We start from the raw sequence: 27,303 nt of genomic DNA on the forward strand, positions 1-27,303 counted from the left end.
TCAAACTCACTTCCCTTTTTTGATTTACTTTTAATATCCCTACTTTGCAACTTTCAAAGTTGTTTAAATTTTTTTTTGGTTTGTTAATTTTGTTTTGCTTTTAAAACTACTTAGCTTGGTTACAGGTTTCAGAGTTGGTCTGTAGTTGTCTGCATTGCACAACGACGTAGCACAATGGGTTAAATACTCAATCACCCAACTCAACCAAGTATAGCAAATCGTAAAAGAATGCTATTGATATTTTCTAGGTTTTTGGTATAGGCCTATGTTTTATTTTTGATTGTTTATGTGCTAATTACTTACCAGTCTTCAAAATGATTGGTTTGAGGATAAATCCATTTAACTCCTTGATGAGATCAGATTGTTTAAGAAGATTAAACTGTGGAACACAAGTGAAAATATTTGAAGATCTGGTGAGTAATTATGATCATATGTTACATACATATGTCTAGCACTTGTTCGTTACTTACGGTATATACCAAATTTTGCTCATGTAGAATATTTTATTTTAACTTACTGGATGTTCCATTAATAGTTATTCACATTTAGCTATTGATTCTGTTATGAGGACCATTTTTTGTTGTTAAACAGCTGGAACATGAAGAAAGAAATGATAAACCAGCAAGAATTGAACATTTAAGAACCAAGTTAAAAAATGAACCTCTTCCATTCTCTCATTTCCTCATGGATAAGTTTAACAGAAAACACACGTATCTTCGCATATCACTGACTGAGAGGTGTAATTTGAGATGTAAGTATTTATTTATCTTGTTTGCAATCTGTTTCGTTTCCATATTAAGTTAACTTGAGTCAATATCCAGGCTCTACCATAATAAAGATTTTTTAAGCATTGTGAGTAAAATATTGCAAATTATATATATATAATCATCATACATTTTAAGAAGGGACTAAACTTTAAGAAAATTGCTTTAATCAAAATTAAATATAAAGCATTATTCGCTGGCTACATTTTAATACCTAGTTCTACTTTTTCCAATATGATTAGATTGCAGTTACGGTACATGTATTTCTTGTAGGTCACTATTGTATGCCCGAAGATGGTGTCTCCTTATCACCTAAAGAGAGACTGCTCTCAACAGAGGAAATAGTGAAAGTTGCTCGTATTTTTGTTCATCAGGGCGTAAATAAGATAAGGTTGACCGGAGGTGAACCATTAATACGTCCTGACCTTCCAGATATTATTGGTAGGATATTTGTTTGGGTTTTATTTTCTTGGTATAATGTTTCACCATTTACTTGGGTCAAATTTCAAATAAACATACTTCAATTACGAATTTACAGTTTTCATTTTTACGTTTTCGTAGTCTCGCTTTAAAATTGTTTCTCTTGTATCATGTGTAGGTTTCAGTAGCACTTTAACACAACAATAGTCTAACGAGAATTTTCATTGCAGCTGAGTTGAGCAAACTGAAACAGGTTGACGCTTCAGGCAATGCAAACACTTTGAAAACTATTGGTATAACTACCAATGCCATTGTGCTTGCTAAAAAACTGCCTGCTCTTAAAGAAGCAGGGTTGGATTCAATTAATGTCAGCCTGGACACACTTAACCCACTTCGTTTTGAACTTATAACCAGAAGAAAAGGTTGGGATAGGGTCATGCGTGGTATTGAACAGGCTTTGGAGATGGGCTTTTTTCCGGTCAAGGTTTGTATTTCTTGATTTTGCTTTATCCAAACGATGCACATAGTTGCATATTAACACCAGGTACTTACCATTTTTAAATAAACATGATAGGAAGTGTTGTTACTAACTACATTCTTAAAGTTTCATGGAACAAACACGCCCATCACTTTAGAATCTTGTGTTGTGAGAACATGACAGGAAAAAGTGTGGCAATGAACTGTCATCATATTGTTAACACAACAGCCCAGGCGAAGTGCCTTCTCTCCATATTGTAGGTCAATAAAGTCCATACTAATTTTTTCAAGTCGACGCTTTTCACCAAATATTTGTCAAGCGTGCGTAGATGTTAAAACCATGATTTTGTTTTCAAAATGTGAAATATTTTGTCAAGAGTGATATTGAACTAAACTTAAGTCAGATTTTAATCGGATTAAAGGCCTCAGAGTCATGTCACGCAACATATATTTTCCAACTTTTAAAATATGATATGATCGGTAACGTGATGATGAGATCAACCGCATTGCTTAAGGGCTCACAAAAATCTCTTTACTATTAGTATAATCTGCAGTTAGTTGTGTGTTGATCATCTGAAGTTTTAAACATTTCTCCCAAACAATACAACAACAATAACCGTTAACACATTTTCCTTGGAAACACTAAATGTTGAATGATTTTTGGAAATTAATTTAGACCAATCGTTTGCAAACATTGACCATTTGTGCTCACAACAGAATCCACTTCCTTAGAGCATAATTATTTGTTTACAACAATACTTTGTGAGATCAATTTCAAGGAAATTTTCACTGCTTCTACGTCATCTTTATCACATAACGGAAAGCTTTGAGAAAAGCACCGTCAAAGCACAGCCAGTTTTGTTTTTGTGAAACGCTTATATTTTTTTTGCACTTATGCAAAAATGCATGTGTAACAATTTACTAATCCTGTATATGGATTTCACTTTTGTTGTTTTTGTGAACCATTTCAATGCAATCTCATTTTGAAAATCAGGGTTTTACTTAAGAGTTGCACTTACATGAAATTTCATCCATGTAAATTTTTCATACATACCCGCTAAATAAACTTTTATTTTGAGTAATTATTTTAATAAATCATATTTACCTTAATAAGATTAATTTATTAAACCGGTTATAAAAGAGCAACTTCACAACAATTTATGCTCATGGGTAGAATACTGTGATTTTTAAAATTTTATGGAAAATTCTGTAGCGAAACTTGTTTTCTGAACTTAACAATAGTTGAGAAGTTTATGGTAAAATACATATACATTTAGATGAATAATTAATTCAATAACATCGCATCCTAACGATTTATGCCTTTGGCTATCACTTTTGCCTTTAGATATTTCTTGATGCGGGGTATACATTGCACTTAATCACCTAAGAAAGTGGTTGGTGATTATTATCTATATTTCAAAAATTATTGTTCCCCATGTGTAAAGTTTTTTAAAACTGGAAATTTTTTTAAATAAAACGGCAAGTTTCTTACATTTTACTGATCTCGGAAGTGCCGAAAAGATTTTTTACGATAACTTTACATGGTATAGCAATTAAGCTTTCTAAAGTATTTTTGAAATGTAAAAATGCCAGCTTGGTTCAAGATCACCAATTTTTTTGCAGATAAACTGTGTTGTAATGAATGGGATGAATGAGGATGAAATATGTGACTTCGTAAAACTGACCGAGAAACTTGCCGTTGACGTTCGCTTCATTGAATACATGCCATTCGATGGTAAGCTTCTTAACATCACTTGTAAATATTTGTAGTTAGTGTAGGTATTTAACGAGCTGTGTGTTTGGATAAATCAGTTTTTTTTAGAAATAATTTTCATTTTGTTTGTATTGAAAATGAAAAACCTTCCAAACATCAAAGCATTTCACATTTTTTACTTCAAATCCGATTGTGTTTCATTTTGTTTTGTTTACAACAGCCGAATTTTAGTGCTTCCGTATTTACAAATTTGTTCTCTCTAACTGGTGTGGTCTTATTACTATGCCTTTCTGCAAAGTCTGCTGCTAGCTACTTAACATCAGATATACAAATTGAAAGGTAACAAGTGGAATAAGGACAAACTGGTATCCTACAAAAACATGTTGAAGACAATTAACGGCAATTTTTCAAACATACTCAAGCTTACCGACTCTGAAAATGACACATCCAAGGTATTTATATACTTGTTGTATCAAATTTTAGCTTTTTAAAAAAGTGTAAAGTTGACTTTGTTCATCAGTTTTTCTTTCTAAAAATCATGAAACTATGCGAGCAGCAGACCAGTGAGCTTTTAAGTAATCCATTAACATTTTTAGGGTGCAAATTACTGCCAGTTTCGAAATGAAAATAATTGTTACCAGCAACGCACTGTTTATTATTTCAGGCAAACTCAGTTTTGTCACAGTAGCATTGTTCACGGTTTGAAGATCTGAATTCATACATTGCTTTTTTTGCAAAGATTGGTATGCCATTTTAAATATTGAGCTTAATCACTACATGAGCTTCAACAAAACCAATGCTATGACGCTTTCGATACCAAAAAAATACCATGCTGTCAATTTAATGTTGTAAAATATTTTTTGCAACCAATTTGCGGTTACATTTCTATGAAGTAAGTATGTTTGACTCAACATATTTCAAGTAGCATTCACAGCCTATAGTGTTTAATTCTTTTAGAAGTTAATTTGTAGTCTTGGGTGGTTATTATCTAAACAAAACAGCCAACAGTGCCTGATCTTTTATTGACTACCATATTTTTCAAAACTTTTCTGACAAGCGGTTGTAATGTTGATTCAGCGACCTAACATAGCAAAATAACTTAGCTTTTGATCTGGGTTTTTCCATTTTGGTCACAGATTAAATTTAAGACAACAGATCTCCATTTTAACGACACTCTGGTTACGTTTTGATTTCTGAACAACATGTGTAACATTTTAATTCAAGTGTTTGTTGTTAAAAATTAGGAATGCTCACATAACTAGATGTCAGAAAAAGTTTTTTCTTGCTTTTTGTCTGTATTTTAAACATTTGTAATTCTAACACACAAAAAATTTTGAATGCATGAAAGTTTTCACGCATAGGCAAGAAATTGGTGGTTAAGCGTTTCTTTAGAGAACTAAATCCAGTCATTGTTTGCCAGAAGTCCCGAATGTAAAATAACATCTGCAAAGGTTAAGTCTCAAACAAGTTGGATTGGTGCAAAATCTATGTAACCAGTTTCAAAAAATTCCCACCCATATCCGATTACAATTTGCCGTTTATTTAACGTATTATCGCCAATTGTTACCATACAATCATTGCTGCATGTTAGCCAGCGTTGCAGCAATAGCTCCATTGACAGTGATGCATGCTTATTAATTGATCGCCGGGCGAACAGTTTATGTTCTCCGAGTTACGCACGACCTTCATTCTAGCTTGGAGCATGCCCTTATCCGGGCACCTGGAAGGTTGTTGTCCCCGTGATGAAAGCGATCAAACTAAGCTTTCAGTAACAGTGCGATTTCAAAGCCAGCTTTAGCATGAGACATCGCTTTATTCCCCGGAAATTTATAAGAGCGCAAATCAAACATAATTGGCTGTCTGGTGTGTGTCGCCGACTGTCTTTACCAGCTTCTGTTTGGTTTAGGTCACGATTTTACCCCGTAACCCAGAATTTTACGGTCAACATACTCGTAGTGTTGTTAGCTTTGTCGCCTGGCACCATATGGCACCACTGCGGACGCTGTTTGCAACCAAAAGCTAGCAGTTTAACGCAAATCGTTTCGATCTGGTTTACGCTATTCCAAAGATCTCGTAAGCTTTTTAGTATATGTTTTGCGTTTGCTTTCATTTATCCGTTTGTGTAAACCCCGTTTACAAGTACAGGCTCTGCTACAAAATCACAAAAAAGCAAAAGCGTAAAAAATTTGCCGGTGTTGTTATTTAAACTTACACTAATTATGATGCGTACAGCATACCAAAAAGTAAGACACGAAAACATGAAAAATATTTTGACAAATCACAGCTTCTAGCACAAATGCGCCTCCAAGTCCTAAACGTGCGGTGGATACCGTAAAAGGTTATTTATTCAATCCTATGCGAATGATTATTATTTTTAAACGAATTTTTTCCGGAAGTCGTTACCACAGGTTTTATCGCTTCCTTTTTGAGGCAAGGTCGACGCAGATTGTCAATATGCTGTACATTGTGGTATATCATGTTATTATAGTCATACGGGGCATAGTTATACTTCGACAATATCAATCGAAGTTTGCACTTGCGATTACACCTGGGTAACGTTAGATTTGACGAAATAATTGGCTTAAAAGTTTGGTTCATTCCGTGAACAAACGGCTGTAGCATTCTTTTCCTTTTTATAAAAATACTTTCACACTGGTATTTTTCTAATTTTGTTTTAATATTTTTGCTGAATATTTTGCATCAATAAACGTTTTTTATGGAAAAAACCCAATTTTTTTTCTTATCCAGGCCTACAAAATTTCAGGATTCAACGGCCAGTTCGGTTTTATTACTTCAATGTCGGATCATTTCTGTGGCACTTGTAATCGCCTTCGCATCACCGCCGATGGGAACTTGAAGGTAGCTTTTTACACTACAGTATACAACGGTAACTGCAACGTAAAGCTATGACTTTTCCTGATACAAATTTCTTGGAAGGAGCTTGTTCGCGTTTATTTACGGATGTCGCGTCTCTTTACTATAAGCAATTTGCAGTTGTCCGATGCTACAGTATCGAAGAACCTTGCGCTTGAAGATCGTCGTTTTAGGGTTTCCGTTTTGCGTAATTGCTTAGTAATTGCGTAATCTTGAAATAGTAACATTTTCAGAAACCGTTTATGTATGGCTATGCACGTACGAAACAGGTTTGTTTTTCCTTTTTTTTTGCAATACAGTTGATTGCAAAAGCCAGCAGTATACAAATAGTGCACCTTGTGCATTTTTAACCAACGCGTCTCCGCGGTCCTCAGTCAGAATACCATGTCTTATTTGAAGCTATAGCAGTTTATCAAAGTCAGTTGCATGCCGTTCAATAGACAATGCTTTATCTTCTCAGTATAAACCCAAGCTCTCAATAGGTTGCGCATATCAACAGAAGCTAATCCTACGATACGATCGTAAGCGTTACGTCAAAACAGCAACGTGAGTTTTTTGGCCGCCTAAGGCCCTAGTAGGTATAGTCTTTCCAAAATTTTGTTTCTATGAAAATAAAACAAAAAACGAACCTTAACGCTGCACAGTAGCGCAGTAGGACTCTTCTTCTTCGTCTGGTGATAATCATCTAAACTCTAAATTAAACTCGATCCACCGGTTTTTGGTCGAGTCATTTTTAATTGTTGAGGCTTTGATTTTTGTGGGATTGAATTACACGGTTGGAGAAAATGTAAAAGTGCAAAAAATTGAATTAAACGTGTGCACATAAAAAGCCTTCAACACCGTTTTTGCACGTGATGAGTTGATCTAAAAATATCTTTATATGGACACTTCCATCAACGACAAACACTTGAAACCTTTGCAGACCGGCAGACGATTAAAAATAAAAGCTAGACTGTATTCCTGGCAAAAAAATAATGATTGCTTTTGTCCGGATATTTTCAGTTGCTTGACATGAAAGTCACAAATATTGATTCCACTGCTTCAAAAGCATAAGATGCGTCGCGGTGAGTTTTTAGAGAAGTTATGATACAGTGGTTTCTAGACGTGATTTTTGCTCTAATTATGGCTTAAAATTGCCACTAACTGACTGACATCCTGACAGCAACATGCGATGCTTTTTTTCCGGAATTAACCCTGCATTCATTGCTACTTGAATGCGACCAAAACTGCCGATCAAGTAAGAAGGAAAATGTTAAAATTACATCGTTTGATTTGTTGTTGAACTTATGCTGAATTTGCAAGCAGAATACAAATTTAATTCCACAGCGGGTCTGCGCAACCGTTGACATCAAAATAATTCTGCCCAGTTCAATTTATGTGTCAATCCCTATCTTAATCCGCTACCTGAGAACTGTGTTAATATTCCGTATTATTTGTTGACATACGGCTGGCACACAGCAAACCATAATGCCACGCTCACAGCATCGAGTTTACCATACATTGAGCACGCACGTTGTATTTGCCCGGTTGCCATTTTAAACAAATTTACTTAGAGTGACGTCGTCCATTAACGTTGTTTAATTTCTAAAAGAAAATTTGAATTAAAATTTTAAAACTTTTTTATCGAAAGTTTACGGCAATCTATCCTCGATTTTAACGCCAGTTACATGTTACGTGCGGTTACTTCTGGTTTGATAACCATTATCCCTTACAATTTACATTGCTTGCGGTTTATTGCATTATAAGTTCTCCGATGCGCACATCATATCACGACATTTCACAAGTTTTTTTGCAACACGTGGAACATTCATATTTATGAATACATCGTTGTATAGTATTAGTTAAATATGTACAAGTAGTCCAGTGGTAAAATCCAGCATGTATCACCGCAAGAGTATCGTAGGAGTAACTCTTAGGTCAGGGGCGGCCAACCAGTCAGAGACTAAGAGCCTCACTTCTTACTGTGTTAACCGCAAAGAGCCACATCATACACATTGGCACACATGAATATCACCCCGTCTCTTCCTCACTCACATACACACCTTTTCTCAACTACGTTTATTGTGAATGTTACACACCAACATGAAAATGACAGAAATTTTCGAGTCATTTATTGCTTTGCGTGTTACAGTACTTAATGGGAATTTTTGGCAATCCTTGTCTTGAACAATCCTCTTCAAACCTGGCTTGTATTCTGTTGCCAATCGAAGCAATTCGTTGACATGGGTGTCAGTCAGAACAGATCGATGCTTTGATTCCACGTGTTTTAGGGTAGAAAACACAGACTCACAGACGTATGTTGACCCAAACATTGACAGAGTGCAGCCGTTTGACATTGGGATATTTTTCTATTGGCACATTTTTTTATAACTCAATGGTCCCTTCCCCTTAAAACAGATTTCAGTTGCTCCTCCTCGCAAAGATCAATCATCTCCAACTCAGCCGCAGCCTCATCTGATACCAGCGGGACTTTTAAACAGTTCGTTTCAGAATTAAATGGGTTGACGAGGAACATAATTTGTGGCCTTTTCAGTCGGAAGATCGCGAAACCGGGCCTCAAAGTTTTCTTGAAGAGTTTCAATCAGTGTCGCATATTTAACGGTTTGCTTATTCAGGGTGATGCTAGTGACTTTCTTGCTGGCTTTTAGAAGAGTGGGAAAATGTGTTAAATCTCCCTTTTTAATATGTGCCTTGAACAACTTAAGTTTGTTGACAGACGCAAACACGCTTTCACTAGGTCAGGTAGCATTATTAACGTACCCTGCAAATTCAGGTTCAATTTGTCCAAGTGATAAAGCATGTCAACCAAAAAGGCCAGATCCAGAATCCACTCGAGGTCCGAGAGCTCGGGATAATTCTTGTTCTTCTCTTCCATAAACAGTTTCACGACATCTAAAAGCGGAAAGAAACGACAGAGTACCTGGCTTTTTGATAACCATCTTTCAGAACAGTGTAGCGGCAGGTCACCGGGAAGCCCCTCCAGCTCATTAATGAGGTTCTTAAATTGTCGATGGTTAAGCGCATGTGTTCGGATGTAGTTCACGATTTCCATCACAGGCTTCATGACGTTGTCCAAATTAAGTGATTTAGACACAAGTTGCTCTCTGTGGGTGATGCAGTGGAAATACCGCAACTCTGGAAACGTTTGGTCAGCTTTGCAAAGCCCCACAAGTCCGTTTACAGATCCGATCATGGCTGGGGCTCCATCTGAGGCTATTGAAGTTAGTTTGGGTATGGGCAGATTTGCTTTTGCAAATGCCGTCATCATTGTTTCTTTCACATCTATGCCACGGGTACTGTCTTTTAATGACATTTGGACGTCTGATATCATTCTTTTTAGTTTGTTGTTTTCACGAGATTTCAACAACGTCTCAAAGGCATTTTTTAACGAACACCCCTTCACTGTATGTAAAGTTGACTTGAGCATATTCATACGAGTTACACTGTACAAGCTAAAAAACACAAATACAATACGAACGAAAGAGCCGCATAATACTGAGCAAAGAGCCGCGGGTTGGCCAGGTCTGTCTTAGGTTGTATACAGCCTAGGCCAGTTCTACCGACTTAGAAACTTTAAGGCCACTTCACCGCTCGTTAAAATAATTTTTTTATTAAAATTAAATAATAATTCGTCGTGAAATGATTTAACTGTACATTACATGTAGTTAAACTAGTAATATTTGTAAACTTCTGAAAATATTACATTTTTCTCAAATTGGTTGTAAAACTCAAGCAAACCTTTAAGTTTTATGGGTGTAATTGTGGTGAGTATGAACTAACAGCCGTCGCCAACTGTCGTCCACTAAATTTAGAAAACCTTGTAAGGAATGCAGACAACCAGAAATTTCGTGTCTGACAAACGTACAGTAGCGGCTTTGTCGGATTGTCTAAGAATAATAAAAATGGATGCCGCGTGAAATCGAATGTAAATATTTTGAAACCTTGACTGGCGACGACGCATGGCTTTTCTTTGTCTCCAAATAAACTTGTCACATTGACAAGGCATTTTTGCGCTGCTGTGCATTTCTTGTTAATTTCTTATACAAAAGTAGATCTTCAAAAATTGAAAAAATGGAGGCTCTGTGATCGATGTTCAGGAAAAATATTGTTCTTGAGGCAGAAGCTTACTGCATTCAACAAACAAATTTCTACAGCTCTCGTCTTTCAAATTTTAGAAAAAGTATTTATGAATTCTAAAGTTTCATTGTCCAACTTAAAAAAAATTATTGATGTAAAAATAAAGCAAGTTATCTTCTCCAAGGTTTGCTTGTTCGGTAACAGCGAGGTGTCGCTTCGAGATGAGATTCGATCCGGAAAATCCGATGACGAACTTCTGGAGGTGATTGGATCAGCCGTACAGAGGAAAAAACAAAAGCATGCAGGTGAACAGAATCTGTTGCTTGTTTTTTTTTAACATTCTTTGATAGGTTTTCATTCAAATTTTAACTTAAGGAGTTAGAAGCAGTATCCTATTTATTTCAATCTGTGAGATAATTAATCAATAAAATTGCTTCATAATCTGGCTTCCGTCTTACGCATTATTATGTTTCTTTTCACGAAGGCATGCTAAATATCGCCAAGACGAAAAACCGTCCAATGATTCTGATCGGTGGGTGATGACGTCATCATAACCTAGTTAGTACCAATTAGCTTTTAAAAATACTGTCATTGTGATGTAAGAAATGTGAAAATATTATTTGCGAGCTGTATTTTTCTTTTTGTTTTAAAATGGAAATATATCACAGACACATTTCTTAGAGATTTGTAATGCAAGATATATTTAAACTAAAAACTTAACCAGATATTTTATTAAAATAGTAACAATTGTGTTGTTTTTTTTCAGTGGATCGCCGTTTAACAGTTTCCCGCTTCCCGCTTGTAACAACTTGTAATATTTTTACGCTTGTCTGTGCTCACGTGCTTTCGCAACTTGCGCAAACTGTCTTCCACTTACATCGCTGCATTAGAGATCTCATAACTTCGTTCTATCACTGTATAAAGAGCGTTGTACATGGGACGCTGGTTGAAACTCGACTGAAGAACCTCACAGCGCGCGCTGGTCGACTCAGCAATGCCGAAGTCTTGCAAAAACGCGTTGAAAATCGCAAAAATGGACGCTCTTTTCTCACCAAATTTATTCTTGATTTCGTATCAGTGCAGAAACGCACGTTTGGGACTTTGGCTGCACGTTCGTCGCCCGTATTTGGAAGTTTTCCGAGAAGCAAAGACCAAGGCCTGGCAGTGCGGGGCGTGAGTTCGGTGCAAGGCGACGAAGGCCAACGAATTTCTATAAAGCCGAGCCAGAAATTGACTCACGTTGACGAGCACGGGAAAGCGAATATGGTCGACGTTTCTTTGAAACCAGTCACTTTACGTGAAGCGGTTGCTGTCGGGCGGGTTCGTCTGAGCGAAAAGGCCTTCGAAGCGGTCGAACAGAACTCGTTAAAGAAAGGCGATGTTTTAACGGTGGCTAAAGTGGCGGGCATCATGGCTGCGAAGCAATGTTCCCGGTTGATCCCGCTTTGCCACGATGTTGCGTTGACCAAGATAGACGTCAAGTTCCACTTGAACCGCCGACAGCGCTGTGTCGAAATCGAGGCGCTGGCCATGACCACCGACCGCACTGGTGTTGAAATGGAAGCGATACTTGGCGTGCAGATTGCGGCATCGACAGTGTATGACATGTGTAAAGCGGTGGGTAGGGACACGGTGATCGAATACGTGCGGTTGAAGAGTAAGTCGGGAGGTGTGAGTGGTGTCTATGAGGCTTAAATCAATGATAGAAACCAAAATCTGCTTAATTCCTTTTTCTGACGTCATAGTTCAATGATTTTACACCATAGTAGAGCATCTGTTATTGTGTAATCAAAGGCCCGTGCTTGTTGTATATCGCATCGTTTATTTTCGTCACATTTCTGCACGGTTATTGTAATTCAATTACGGCTTTTACTGCACACACGTATTATGCACCAGTGTGTCTTATTTACTGTAATTCTCAAAGAATTATTTTTACGTCCATTTCCAACGCACACGTAATCGGTCTAAAACCGGCAATAATTGCAATACCCACGAGTCGAGTTTCTCCGAAATGCGTTGATATTTTATTCGCTAGATTATCCGTTAAAGGTCGACTCTACAGAGACGTGTTCATTATAACGATTTAATTAAACCGCTTCCAGGAAATCGGTGCAAGAGGTTTTTTATATTTTGGTTAAACCTATAATTTCGACTTTCGTCCTCGCGTTTGGTTTTTAGTGATTTTCTGCATCGAAACCCTGATTAGATTTATTAACCGTAACTTTATGGGTCAACCCAGCGTGGTTTTTGCCAAGCTCGCAATTTAACGCGTTTTCAAGAGCCCGTATTGAATTGATTATTATTATTAGGGCGGTGAGGTTGAGATATTTTGTGCTTATTTCTTAGTTTTGTCCCTGTTTATTTTCATTCTTTGATTTGTCACCAACCAACCAGCAAACAGTTCGCTGTGAACGACTTCTGATAATACGCTTTCAGATGCTTTGTTTTTTAGTATTAAAGATATATTTTATGATTTTCGTTCGGGTACTGGGGTTTAACCTGTACTTTCATCGCGACTTTGCATGTTTTACAATCGTTTAAATGAAGTATAATATTTTGATGTTGTGTTACCATTAATGTTGCTTATACAGCAAAATTTCCATCCCACAAATCGAGCCTAATGCTTGAGTTTCGAATCGCTTTCTATAAAAGCATTAACAACTTACCATCAGCGATCACGTTTCTGATTGATCCGTTAACTAAGCTTTGCTGAATTTCCTTCCAACCAACGATCACAGCGACATGATAATAATTGTACTAACTTACTAATGGCAGCGCTTTCTCATTCCGATTGCTGTTTTACTGTTCAAAGAGACTTATGTACATGAAAGGGCGCTTAATTATTGTTCTGAAAAAACTTTTTGGTGATTTTGCCGTAATCGTAATAATACAAAAAAAAAAAAAAAACTTAAAAAAATTGGCAAAATTTATGTCTCGTTCAGGCAAGGCTTAGTACTAATCTTCACGATCAGGCTAATAGTTAGGTAATACATGCATTAACAAACTTGCTCTTGATTACATATAGAAGTTAAGACGTTTTTTTTTAGCCTGAGACAAAAACCCAGGTAGTGAGTAAGTCAGAACAATTAGGTTGGACTTACACACCAATAATTATGCCAAATGACCTTACGTAAGGTTTGTACTTTTACACCGAAGGTCAAGTACAGTTGCGTGTTCTACGAAAGCGGCTTCCAAGCAGTAAAGACCTTCCGAAATGTTTTCGAGAAATGAAGTTAATTGATTTATGTGATCGTTGAATGACTGTGCAAAATCTGTCCGCTGTTGACCACAAGACGGTTATCTGGAGAGACGAAGCTTCACGTTTCTAAATCCGGTGTCAATGCCACTAATAATAAATTAGTTCAGTGTTTGTCAAGGTGTTACTGTTAGGCGTTCCAGCCGCAGGTCGCCTCAATTACAACCAGGGAGGTGAAACACGCGATGCTATGATTGCAGAATGTCACGTGAATGAAATATGAAGCCAAATTTAGCTGAACTCTTTGCATTTCACGTCGGTTTTCCATGAAATGGTGTGGTCTGAAAAAAGAAACAAAATTTCATTTCCAAATTTGTAGTTGTGTTTAATCGCAGTGTAAGTATTTGTCAGTTTAAATGACAAATGTGTAGACTATACTATCGTGCTGGTTTTTCTACGTATACAATTTAACTCTTTTTGAAACTGGGCGTGGTAGTCACATACTTGTTGCATTAAAAATCATCACAAATAACGTGCGCAAGTGGTATCTAAACAACTACCTGCGCAGAAATACGCCTTAGCTTGAAGTCTATAAAAAGATTTTTGGAAATACTTCGCGATTTCTTAAAAATGTTGACTTTTAGCGGGTCATCGATACGAGGCGTTATTTTATCAACAGAAGATTAACCAAAGTGCTGGATTTGTTGACTGAATCGTTGTAACCTTAATAATTAATCTTGATCTAAGATTTATGCAAGATAAAATTAAACCGTATCCATTTCCGTTTATACTAATCAGAACTTGTTTCAACTTGAATTTGTTTTGTTTTGCATCAAATTTTAGTTTTGAATTAAATGCATGTCCAATAGTTTGACGTCATGATTTTTCTTTCCCGCAGTGAGAATTCTAAATTTGACAAAACTGAAATAACTACTTTATGCGCAAGTCAACATTGACAAATAAAACCTTGTAGATTATTGTAGTGAAAGTAACGTATTCATTCAACAAGAATTCAATTAATCCACAAATACATTTGTTCGTATAGTATAGTATAGTATAGTATAGTATAGTATAGTATAGTATAGTATAGTATAGTATAGTATAGTATAGTATAGTATAGTATAGTATAGTATAGTATAGTATAGTATAGTATAGTATAGTATAGTATAGTATAGTATAGTATAGTATAGTATAGTATAGTATAGTATAGTATAGTATAGTATAGTATAGTATAGTATAGTATAGTATAGTATAGTATAGTATAGTATAGTGTATAGTCATACTAATACAATGAACGTGTTAATTCAATGAAAAATAGCCTAAACCAAAATCATTTGATGACGTTGTTAATTTTTTTTCACTCCAAAGTCCGTGGCTGCTGGCCTTTTGCCAATAACTTGACAAGCGATAAAAATAACAAAACTTTGATTGTATTTTCTAAATCAGCGTATTGTTTATCCTTTTTTTAAAAGAAAGTTGAAAGTAACTTCAGTACCCCTTTAAAATTGCTTTACATAGTGAAAGCTGAACCTTGTAACGTTTTGCCGGATGTTGAGCGTTTAAAACTGTACAATTTTGAGGCGGTGATACCGAAAATAAACTTAACGACAAGCTCTCCTAAAATGTTTTCTTATGTACTAATCTCATAACAAGTTAAAAAACCTGTTGTAGTTGTTAGTTGTTACGCCAAAAAAATTAAAAAGCGATGGATTAGAAATACAGAAAAAACAATTTTCAGAGCTACCAGGATTACGAAGGTATTTCGGTCTTGCTCTTCTGTCAGTAATGGCTTCTCGAAGTGAACAGCAAATCCGTAATTAACGCCATACAATAATTTTTTTTCAAGTGAATCGCACAACAATGTGAAGTGAGCACCATACTTGATTAGGGTGGCCGGTTCATTTCTCTCGGCCTCTTTGCAATTATGGCACCCAGGCCACGCCATTGGACAATTTCCCTTTTCTTATATTTTTTTCGCCTAACTTACATTATTTGCTGATTACCGTCCTTTATAAACGCCTGTGTTTTGAACTTTTAGATATCATGATTATATGCGTCGTTTCGTTTATCGATTTTAGTTCTGTAAATAAAATTTTATCTGTTTCTGCCTGTTGGCCGCTCTGCAAGTATAGCGCTTTGCGGAGATAACATCAACATTATATGTGAAGTCAGATATGTTACCTCATCCATCATCATTCATCACGTATACACTGCAGACGACCATACATTTATGCCTTACCGCGTTATTTAGGCTATCACTCTGAGTGGGGTAAGATAGCTTTCGTCTACGTGAAATCTGTATGGCGTGAAATTCGAACCAGGATCAAAAAGAGCCTCGAGATCGCCTTAACCACTTGACCACTCGATCACTCCCTATGCAGGTATATATTAAACGTTGAAGTTTAAAAAGCTTATCGACTCATTTTGCTTCCATGCTTGCTCCTGTACAGTAACGCGTGACTCATGATGAAAAGTTCTAAATTCGGGCAGTATATATTAAAAATTATCCAAAAAGAACAAATAAAAATGCGTGTATCAATCGAAACTTGCACACAGGCTAGCTCGGTAAACGGGGCTTGAGCGATGAGAAATCATCGTCGAGTTTAAATCGTGCAAAGATTTTATTCACATCGACGATGAAGATTTTTAACCTTACAATACCTATATCACATCGATCACATCGTTCTGATATCTTTGCTTGCAAATAGTGATCAAATTTGGGAATTTCCCTCAAAGTTTTTTTGTACTTAACAATAAATCATAACATTGATATTAACCTTAAAATATTATTTATTAAATTGATTCAAAAAATTTGCTGCATATGCGTTTTACAATGTGTTTTATAAATTTCTTTGAACATTCAGCAAGCTACTTGATGTGAAGCATTTTTATTAATTTATAACATTTTCTCTTTCCAAATCGACGATGTGATCAATCTAACAAAATTTTCACGTGGGTTATGTTGCAAAGCTAAACATCTACAAATTTGATAGGCTACTCACCAAATGGACTTGAAGACTAGAAATTTGGAACTGGTTTAGGCAAATCTTCATCAGAAAAGCGTGTTTTCGTCATATTTAATAGAAATTTTGTTTCATGGTTGGACTTCCTAGTAGTCTAACTACATAATTATTTCTGAACAATTTGTAGAAATGGTGCGTCTGAAGCACCGATACCTTTTGGTGAAGATCGTTATACCCGATGAGAGATTCGGAAAATGCATTAATTCGCACGACTTAAACGATGCTCTGAAAAGCTCAGTTGAAAACCTTTACGGAGATTATGGACTTGCTTGTATAAGCACGAGCTTAAACATCAAATACCTTAATGTTTTAACACATTTAGCGCTTGTTAGAGTTCGGCGCAAATTTCATAGACTTTTGTGGTCCGCGATCCCGATGGTGAAATCCCTGCGATGTTCTGTTCCGTCAGGAAAATATGGAACTTCCGTTCAATCTGTTGAATGTATTATGAATACGCTATATTGCAGTGGAACAATACGCAGTGTGCAAAAGTTCATCATCAAGCACAATAGAAAAGAAGTGGCTAAGGCTTCATTTTTACAAAAATATTTTAAAGAAGAATCTAACGAGACAAACATTACTGACAACAATGACACTAGTTTGGCTTTAGAAATGTCAGTTGATGAAACGTAACATTTACCTACCGTCTTCAATTAGGTCAATTCATGGTCATATTGCTTCATTTTGTTTTTGGAAAATGAGCGGCAAGAGCTTTTTTTATTGCACAGATACCAGTCATCATATGTGCGGGAAGTAGGCCACTAACCTATTGTAAAGAATGATATAGGCTAGATTCGTGTGGTCCTGTGAGAGCGTGTGCTATGCTTGCACTATACATTTTGCCCGAAATGTTGGGATATTGTTGTTACAGAAAAAAAACCAATGACCAACTAATTGGCACATTGTAAACTATTCAGATTGAGTTTTATGTTGCGTTTCAAAAATTGCAACACATGTTGTATTTTTTTAGTTATTATCGCTTTTTTAATGATGGAATGTAATAAATTGAGGTTTAAAATTCTAGCACAGTATTGTAAAATTACTGTGTAATAGAAATTTTGTGTAAAATATACATTATAGTTGTTTATTGTCTGTCTAGTATCATTTTTCATTAATCTGCCTCCTAAAACACTTGAAGAATTTTGAAACACTCCAATAATGTCTATTGTGATAATATTTGACTGCTTGGTTTTTTAACATTTTCTCTTTTCCATTAGCTATATAATATAGAAATAATTCTTATCAAAAGGACAATTTAACTTTTTGTAAAGGAATTGGTTTGGGCCAAGGCTTAAGGATGATGGTAGACAGAAAATCTGTCGGTGGAAAAGGAAGAAAAAGAAACACAAATGTTTCAGAAGGTTCGGCCAGTTTGCTTTGCAGAAACAGTGTGGAAAACTTTTTTCACTCAGTTACAGTAATATATTTCGATGCTAACTGGTATTTATTTTGAGTGATTTTGATGTACCGAAAACATATATCATTCTAGAAAAAGAACACGCCAGTCCTTCAAAAAAACTGAAAATGGTGGAAACAGAAAAAAAGTTCAAGCCTGGTTCAAAAGGGAAAACTTCTGTAAAGAAGCAACCATTGCCGAAAGAAACGGCAAAGTCTCGTAGGGAAAGAAAACTTTACAGGTTAAGATTTTGTCGATTATATAATTCATGTATGTTAATGTACATACAGTATGTGTTGTGCTACATCATTTTAAAAGAATTTTAAACTGCAAATTAATTATTCAAAAGCCTTTTACCTTTAAAGAAAGAAGCAAAATCCCAATTATGAGCTTACTTATAATGCCAAAAAAATCTGGGAAAAACTGAGGATTCAGAAAAGTCAACTTTCCAAAGATGAAAAGGCCAAACTCGTTGAAGAATTAATGGCACTTGTAAAACAACAAGAGAAAAAGGTCTGAAATTTATTTCTTGCAGATGAACGTCTTTTTAATTTGTTTGTTATTATCTACCATGATATTATATGCACAGTTGCAGTTTCACTGGTGTCATATCTTTTTTAAACAGTTGGTCAACTTGTGCTATGCTCATGACACGAGTCGTGTGATTCAAACATGTTTGAAGCAAGGCTTACGTAATCAGAGGGAAGAGATTTTTAATGAGTTAAAAGAGCATATTGTAGACATGTGCAAGAATGGATACGCAAAAAATATTGTTTGGAAAATGCTGAAGTATGGGTAGGTATTTCACAGGCTTTGCATTGTGTCATGATATTTAAATACAAAGTAAAATTGCCTCTTCTGCTTGACTAGTTGTATAACTTTTATGATTTTGTTATTATATTCATCAATAAATGAATCTTGTCTGACTTTTTTTTTGCTTATTGCAGCACACCTCAGGAAAGAAATTTGGTAATGTCAAGCTTTAATGGGCTTGTTTATCGCATGATTAGGAAACCAAAATCGGCCAGTGTGGTTGAATATGCATATAATAATTATGCAACTGCTGAACAAAGGAATTTTATTGTTCGACAATTGTACGGAAAAGTTTATCTTCTTTGTGACGTGAGTTTGTGGTTGGTTGTGATAAATTTTTTAAGCTGTTTAGAATATTAGAAAACTGACAATATAAGACCCAGTATTGTAGCTGCTACGATACTTACCTACTTCCATTATTTTTGCTATGAAGCACAACTCTGCTATATTTTTTAAATGGTGACTATTATTTTCTACAGGATTCTAATAAGGCCAATTTGTCAGAAATTTTAACCGAACAGCCTGATAAAAAAGAATCTTTATTGAAAAGTTTCAAAGATGGTCTTACACCATTGGCAGAGAAGACTGTTATTGCACATACCTTGGTTCATAAAGCTTTCTACGAATTTTTCGATCATTGTGACATCCCAGCAATAAGAACTGTTAGTGTTCATTTGAAAGTTTTTGTTAATGGAACAAGTACTATTACTTCGATATATTTAACGTTGCATAAGGTATTTGATTGAAACTTATTGCAGCGCTCTCTTTTTTGTAAAGGAATTAATAGAAGTGCTTCGTGAATCCCTTATTCACATGATGCATACACATGATGGTGCTCATGTAGCGATGAATTGCCTTTGGCATGGTTCCAGCAAAGACAGGAAAGTAAGTATCTGTTACTGTAAAAAATTATAAAAGCTAACATACATTAAGTATTACTTCGCTATATCGAATGTTGCATTGTAGTTATGAATAGTGTCACTAAATCAAAGATTTGCATTTGTCTCGATTTCAGGTTATTATTAAAACCATAAAAGAATTTGTTCTGAAACTTTGTTGCGAAGAATACGGACATCTTCCAATACTTGCCGCATTTGATTGTGTCGATGATACTGTGTTTTTGAAAAAGGCTCTTGTTCAGGTACGTGAAATGAATATCCCTGAATCGCCTCTTATCAACTTCAAGCGGAAAACATCCATAGCTTAGACTTTTTGTTAGTTTTTCCTGAAGCTAGTCAGCCTATCTGTATGTTATCAAGTTTTTCCTTGTGTTAGTTTAGCTATGTGTTGGTATGTTTTCACTCATTTTTTTGTCAATTATTGCTGTCCAGCATATAGTGAAAGGAATGGATGAACTGGTACACAATAAATATGGCAGAAAAGTGATCCTGTATCTCTTGTCGCCTCGAAATTCATCCTATTTTCTCCCAGAGACTGTTAAACTGCTAAGCATGGGAGATGGAAACAAAACAAGGTGTCTGCTTTAATTTGTTTAACTTGATAAAATATTGGGTCCAAGTGGTTCATTTTGGTAATAAGCAAATACGACAGCTACTTTCAGAGTGTACAAATGCTCATACAACTCTAAAATTTTAAAGAAAACGGCTAAAACTTCATGACGGTTAAAAGCTAAACAGAAAGAAACTAGTTCATCTTACAGGTGCATAAATTACATTAATGTCTTAAATTATATCACAGCAAGAAGCCCATGGAACAAAGACATCAGGAATTGTCAGAGGCCGCTTTACCAGGCGTCATGGAATACATCATACAGAACTTGAAGACAATAATATTTGATCATTCCCTTTTCGTGCTGATAGAGACAGCTGTTGTTAATTGTACCGGTGACACAAGACCATTAATAGACGCAGTCATGAAATTGCTTCAAGTTGCTTTTCTTCCAAACACTAAAGATGAAGACGGGCACGTGAGTAAAAAGGCATAAATTTCATGCGTTACAGTCGGCACAGGCATTCCCTCAGCTTACAAATGAGTTTTGTTTTGACCAGTCAATCCTATTTCTTTATCGTTTATAATTCATGTTTACAGAGCAGTTTTGTACTGTAATTTGGCTTCAATGCAGTATATGGCTGCCAAACATTTCTACATTACGTGTAGGGTAGATAACACAGAAAAGGTGTTGTTATTTGAAAGACACAGTAAAAACAAAAATATTTTCATCTTATTTTTGGTTTTGGGCGCACAAGATTTGTTGTGCAATCCAAGGATTGCAAAATATTACTAGGCGACTGTTTTTTGCTAGCATACGATGCCTTCACTATCTGTAGTGTACGCGTAATATTCATAAAACACAACATTCTAAAAATGCAATGTACTTGCAAATGTTTACTATCTTCAGTTGTTTTTTGTAAAATCAAGTGTTTATTAGTTGGAAAGAGCGTGTGATTGATTTCCTTTATGTTGAAAATGATTGATGCTGCTTTGTTGTAACACAAACAAGCACTTTTTCTTCTTACGACACGGCTGATTGATTTTCATCTTGTTTTTGTAGCTCCATATCGTGGAAGACCCTTGCGGACACATGGTGGTAAAAAGGCTGATTATTACCGAATCAAAGGAGCACAAAACGCAACCTGACAGAAGTTCGTGAATAACCGAGATAAAACCCTATTTGTGCTCTGTATTTGATCTTAAGTAAATGATATGATCGCATGCAACATTGTTATTTCTCTATTAGCATTCTATTTTTCTCAAGCTTAGTTCAGAAAAATTCACAATTTCAACTCATATTCAAATTCATTCATATCTTGCAGATATGACTTTCTCAAATACTCTTCTAAACGAAATGGATGGGAAAATTCTTGCAAGTTGGACGGCTTGCAATCGAGGCACACAAATCTTGCTTGCGTAAGTATTATTCAAAATATGTAACATTTCCGTTGACCTAAATTTTAAGGTTACTTGTCCACACCAAATTTTAATAAGTAATATTTTACCTTTTGCCTAATTGTTAAAATATCTTCAAACAAAAAGAGAAAACAAATATGTTTAGGTTATGGGTGTGTCTTTGTTGTGATCAAATTTGTACTGTTGTTTTTTTAGGTTGGTGGAAAGTACAAGTGATGCGGTGTCCAAAAAGGCTAAGAAAGTTTTTCAAGAACATTTGGATATTATAACGGGAAACACTGATGTAAAATCAACCAAGATTTTATTGCAAAAACTAACTTAACCGTTTCTGTGTAATTTGTTTATGGACGATACTGATTCATATCCAGTTAAATACCGGTGGGCAGTTGCTCTGTAAAATTTCTTTGGCAAACATGCAGGGAAAATAGCAATGTCCGTTCTACTGCTTGCTGGTTATTATAATTCACCTGAAGTAGTTTTACCATCAATAAATAACCTATCTGGTTACTATTTTTGCAAAAACATGAACAGTCGCATACAAGGTTAGTTATTTACTGGAAAAATATTTCTAATAACTTGTTCACCTGTTGTTATTGTAACATTAGGTCAGAGATGAACAAACTACTTAGAGTGTTTTAGAAAAACGTTGAAAAGTGCATGAAAGCGTGGTTTATTACTGATATTAAGGTCAGAAGACGGAATTACGAAAGACAGGAACGCAGTATTGAGTTTGTATTTAGTTAGAAAATATTTTCGATAGCATGTTTAAAGGTTTATGGATTGCAGTGGTACGCATTTTTTACATCGTCCCATTTCTGGAGCCTGCAGATTGCAGGACTTAACAAAATAGCACCAAGATTTTAAATAGCTCCTGAAGATCTGGTTAGCAAAATTGTTTGTTTCCGGCAAATATACGAATGAAGAAAGCGGCTGATCATCGGTGTTGTCGGAATTCCTGGTGACGCGTCAATTATGTTATTCCTGTTGTCGAATTTGATGACGTCATAACAGTTCACGTTCAGCAGCATTGCGATTGGAGCAATCGAGCATATCTAAGTTGTTTGTAGGAAGCATCAATGCCCCATTTTATAATTGTATTTCTTTGACGACGTTTTTTTCTTTGTTTTTCAGTCTATATAGTTATGAGCCGAATTCGGTGCTTTATTGACAAGTTTAACCACAGCAATATTCAATTACAGTTTTGCCGTCGGTTCCGTAAGTTGTTGCGGCAGAGTGCATATAGGCGAAAAATTGCGATACTTGGCGGCGTTAAACAGGTGTTGTCAGTAATCTCTTTGAGCAATGGTCAAGGAATTAACAACGCATAATGCTCGTAGTGAACCCGGTAAACAGTAAGAAATCCGGACAAGATTACACGAAAACAAATAAAAGTTGAGTCCACCAGTAATTGAGCGCGCTCAAGTAGTAAGATATGGCATGGTATAGGAACGTTCATCCTTGCACGGCTTGAACTCTTCTGTACCAAAACAAAATCCATCCCAGGGATTTGAAATAAATAATAAAAGAGCGATTGACACGAAATACTGGGCTTCAGGCTAAATTCTGCACACTTCGATTTTCCTGGTACCATGGTCAAAAGATATTAATTCCCCCCTGTCCTAACGACGAAACAAAAAGTTCATGCTGTTGCTGCTCATTGCTCAATGTCCTAAGTATTATTCTTCTCACAATGCTTTCGACTTTACGATCATTGTGCGGTGCAATGGCAGCGCCTTTAAACTACATGCGACAGGTTCCGAGATCGAATCCCGCTTTTACCAGATCGAAGCTTTTATGACATTCTTGGCTCCCCGAAAAGGATTATGCTATTGGCAATGATTTGAATATCTTATCACGTGTCTAAATATTGTTGTCAAGTGCTTGTTGTAGGTTATTTCCCATGGGCATTTCACTTCACGTGATTGGTCACCTGATCAATTGGGATTCCCCAAGGGAGTTTCCCTGATTTTAATGATCCTGACGGGTTGCTTGAAAATTAGGTGATTTCCCTTCCCAGGGTCACGTGACCAATTACGTAACAAAAAGCGTAGGCAAAAAGGTTAGGTTTGTTATTCTTCATGAACTGACATACAAAACGTGTGTCCTCTGACGTTGCCATCGTGATGGTAGCCACGGCGGGAACTGAACTCGCAATCGTATTGAACTCAAACGACGAGTCGAAGCCTTAATTAAACCCAACAGACCAAAGCTACTTGTTCCTGACAGTTTTAAAAATCATCGATAGCTTAAGAATTTTTCGTTGATTCGCAAACGCAGACTTTGCAGTTTCTAACCAGGTTTTACAGCATTGTGGAAGCCGCGCTATGGGTAGAGGCGTTAGGTTTTTTTGATTGCAGGCGGTTTACTGATTCTCAAAAATCGTAAGATTTATTTTTGTTTGTCCTTGTAAGGCAAACTTCAAGCACCCAACGCAAACAATTCCCTTTCACACACATTGTTCTAATCTCGCAGAACCAAATTATTACAAAATCGAATATATGGCATGAATTTATTTCCAATTCCAACTAAAGATAAATTGCACCATGAGAGCAAAACTACAATAACGACGCTGACAGCTTTCAAGTGTAAAAAGAAAGAACTTATTACGGTAACATTCCTCTGCTATTGCTCAAGACACCACAATAAAGCCTACTGCCAAAAAATACTAGCAGCAAAACACCTTTTGTACGAATTCCCCAACATTCTTAAATATTCATTCAGTCTATATTCTATACCATGAGGCAAGCAGCGGAAATAAATAAAGCATTCAAGGAACATTCCACGTAGGAAATAGCACAACCACGACGAAATCAGGTAAGCTATCGTCAAGATAGTTTAAGATATTCATAAGCAAAGATCAGTGTAAAAATTGCAGTATAGAAAAATGGCCGCTTCACTTTCTGTAGTTTGCTTTCATTAAAAAGCCCAGTGGCGGAGTTGGCTTTTGAACGATAGTTTAGGAGCAATATCTTGTATGCAATAAATACTAATAAATATGTAAAAAACAACGTTTTTGTGTGTTTAACTGGAAGACCCTTCTCCTTGCAAAATACCCTTCAAAATATCACGCGGTTTGGTGTTTGAAACGGGGGCAAACGCGGGTAAGATGGGTGAAAGGGGTTGCATCAACGGGTGCGATGACGTGCTGCTTGATGACGTACCTGGGTAAAACGATTTATGATCAATTGAGATATGATAGAAAACTTTTAATGTATGACTTGGCAAGAAAATGAATACTCCAATCAGGATATAAATAATAAATATACGATTGAGACTAGCTTATGTTCAAAGATGGTTGATATAAAAGTAGCACTTACCAGTCCCCGGTGCACTTGACACGAGGAAGGGATTGAACCTGCCTGCCACAGTGAACTTCTCAGGAAGTTGATGAGACGGTTCAGAGCGTGGAGGATTAAACGCCGGTGTCGGGATTCCTGAAATGAGGAAGAAAAATGAAGAATCCAAAAGCAATGTCTGAGGATTTTAAGTCATCCCTGAATGAGAAGATCTTAACTCTTAACTGGACGTAACAATTTAGGGATTTCACCTTCCGCTGCAGTCTTTCTCTGCGTCATGCGCTGCTGTGCCTCGTTCACCATCTCGGATGCGGGGAGCTTGGCGTGTTGCTTCGATGCTGATTCACTCTCCAAGAATTTCACAAACATTTGCGAGAAAGACTAAAAATATTTTGAAAATTAAGCTAATTTCTGTGTCCGACACAATTTGATGATTTAGTTTCTTCAAGTAATTATAAACCACAATAATAAATACTTTCATTAATATTACTGGAGTTTATACAAAATTAACTACCATAGTGACGAATAATGGCAATTCATTGATTTTTTTATTTCAATTTATTATCAGGAGTACAAAGAGTTGGTGTACCTCATTTAAATCTTCGTGATGAGAACTGTGCGAGTGACTTGCTTGAACTGGAAATGACCCTTGACCTCCTTTACCCCAGGGGATCCACCCTCCAATCCAACCTTTTTTCGGTTCATGAAGTTTTACTTCTTCGTCCTGGAAATTTTCAAGTTAAAATTGCGAAATTTAAACTAGTTTTAACTTTTAATTTATCTCAAAAACACTGGTAATGGTTGTTGAGATGATCCAACTTGCATTGTCATTATGCAGCTACGTAACAAACGTCACCTTCGAGAATCCGATCATCGAAGATATAAGATGTATGACGTCATCTTTCTTGTTGGCCGGGGACTGGAAGTAGCCGATAAGAAGGTTTTTGACTAGTTGCCTGAAACGTAAAAACGTTTCAAAAACGTTTCCGTACATATTATAGCAAAATAACGGCATTATCACTTGAGGTACAATGTAAAGGGGGTAGCGTGAATACTTACTTGTCGACCATATTCTCAGATTTGGCGTTGATTTTGTGAAGATTATCTTGGAGCTCTTCCAACTGGAGTTGCTTCTCTGACACTAAAAAGGAAATAAGAGAATTAATAATCAAGTTATTAACAAATCAATTACCTTAAATTCAATACATAGTAAAACTAAAAGAAACCATTAAATCGCAAACAAACCAATCTCAAGCACAGCAAGTAGATTCCTGGGTATAAGCGCAAATGACGACAAAGTAGCAGATGATACGATTGCACTCGAAACTGATTGAAACATTGAACAGCCAATCAGTTCCTAATGCAGTAATATCAGGTGCACATCACCAACTTTCATGCGTTCTTCTTTTTGGAAGTTTCTTTCGATGTCTTGCGTAACTTCGCCATAATCCCATCTGACACTGCGATGACGTCAAAATCACAGATTGCCAGCTGAGATTATGACGCAGTTACGACGTCATTAACGACGTGTTATTCTCATAAAAAATCAGGCTAAAATGCAAACAAAAAACTTTCAATTCCAGCTTCAAATCTCTCAGGCACAAATCATTCTGTTAGTAAGAAACTGCCGACGTCATGTAGAATCTTTGCAAGCCAATGTGACGTCATAGAAAATCACAGTTGCCTGCAGAGATTAAACAAGACGCGGCAAAAACGAAATGTCCACAGCAAACAAGTGAAAACTTAAGTGGAATCGAGCAACAAGCTTCAACGAAAATCAAGTTACCACAATGCGTCAAACGGAACTGAAACAAAAGAAATTTTACCATAAAGTTGGCATCGTCTTACCTAATTCTTCCAACTGATCAATGTTTCTTTCCTTTGTTTCAAGCTGTTCGTTGAGGCGTGACGCCGACACCAAAGCAACATTTGCTTCGTCCAATTTTGCCTGGACAGAAATACTTTTCAATTTTTTTTCAACGTAAATATTTTCAAGTTGAAGAAATATTTGTGATAAATACAAAAACTACGCAACAATAGTGCATTGTCGATGCGTAAAACTTAATAGGTAAAAACTGTAGATGCTCCCCAAATACCTTGAGTTCTGTGACATGTTCCGCTAAAGCGTCTGCTTGCTGGATTTTGCTGGAATATTGTTGATTGATCTTATCAACCCTGGCATTGTACGTGGCAGCCTCGTCTCTCTGCATGCGCTCTGCTGCCATCTGGAGTTGTTGCAAGGCAGTCGCATATTGTGAGCTTTGTTCTTTTGCCAACTATGATTTAAATCGACATTTTACGCCACAGCCAAGTGAAATAGGTGTGTAATACTAATTACTGTTATGATAATATAAGCAACGTATACACTATACACGATTAAATGCC

General features: G+C 36.2%; 3 protein-coding genes across 3 annotated transcripts in view; 2 read left to right on the forward strand and 1 right to left on the reverse strand.

Annotated features, from left to right (window-relative positions):
* Window positions 1-247: 247 nt before the first annotated feature.
* LOC143462504 (molybdenum cofactor biosynthesis protein 1-like) lies at window positions 248-12,535 on the forward strand. Its single transcript, XM_076960699.1, has 10 exons — window positions 248-413; window positions 592-751; window positions 1,038-1,205; window positions 1,415-1,668; window positions 3,285-3,396; window positions 3,715-3,827; window positions 6,124-6,234; window positions 10,511-10,631; window positions 10,811-10,858; window positions 11,093-12,535. Exons 1-10 carry the CDS (start codon window positions 315-317, stop codon window positions 12,019-12,021), a joined length of 2,115 nt encoding a protein of 704 aa, XP_076816814.1. The 5' UTR covers window positions 248-314; the 3' UTR covers window positions 12,022-12,535.
* A 4,652-nt stretch (window positions 12,536-17,187) lies between these two features.
* On the forward strand, window positions 17,188-22,129 carry LOC143462997 (pumilio homolog 3-like). The gene is made up of 13 exons (XM_076961340.1): window positions 17,188-17,906; window positions 18,035-18,182; window positions 18,307-18,454; window positions 18,567-18,736; window positions 18,889-19,063; window positions 19,234-19,416; window positions 19,532-19,639; window positions 19,770-19,895; window positions 20,086-20,228; window positions 20,453-20,681; window positions 21,267-21,357; window positions 21,529-21,622; window positions 21,818-22,129. Exons 1-13 carry the CDS (start codon window positions 17,843-17,845, stop codon window positions 21,942-21,944), a joined length of 1,806 nt encoding a protein of 601 aa, XP_076817455.1. The 5' UTR covers window positions 17,188-17,842; the 3' UTR covers window positions 21,945-22,129.
* A 1,988-nt stretch (window positions 22,130-24,117) lies between these two features.
* Window positions 24,118-27,303, reverse strand: part of LOC143463555 (uncharacterized) — a 34,419-nt gene continuing 31,233 nt past the window's right edge. Inside the window, exons 30-37 of the mRNA XM_076962076.1 lie at window positions 27,015-27,194; window positions 26,767-26,866; window positions 25,978-26,059; window positions 25,775-25,874; window positions 25,508-25,642; window positions 25,170-25,299; window positions 24,940-25,056; window positions 24,118-24,783 (exon numbers count right to left, since the gene is read on the reverse strand). Of these exons, the coding sequence (XP_076818191.1) occupies window positions 24,644-24,783; window positions 24,940-25,056; window positions 25,170-25,299; window positions 25,508-25,642; window positions 25,775-25,874; window positions 25,978-26,059; window positions 26,767-26,866; window positions 27,015-27,194 (984 nt within the window). The 3' untranslated portion in view covers window positions 24,118-24,643. The remainder of the gene's footprint in view (window positions 24,784-24,939; window positions 25,057-25,169; window positions 25,300-25,507; window positions 25,643-25,774; window positions 25,875-25,977; window positions 26,060-26,766; window positions 26,867-27,014; window positions 27,195-27,303) is intronic.

The sequence above is a fragment of the Clavelina lepadiformis genome, chromosome 6, assembly GCF_947623445.1.
Source record: "Clavelina lepadiformis chromosome 6, kaClaLepa1.1, whole genome shotgun sequence".
NCBI lineage: Eukaryota > Metazoa > Chordata > Ascidiacea > Aplousobranchia > Clavelinidae > Clavelina > Clavelina lepadiformis.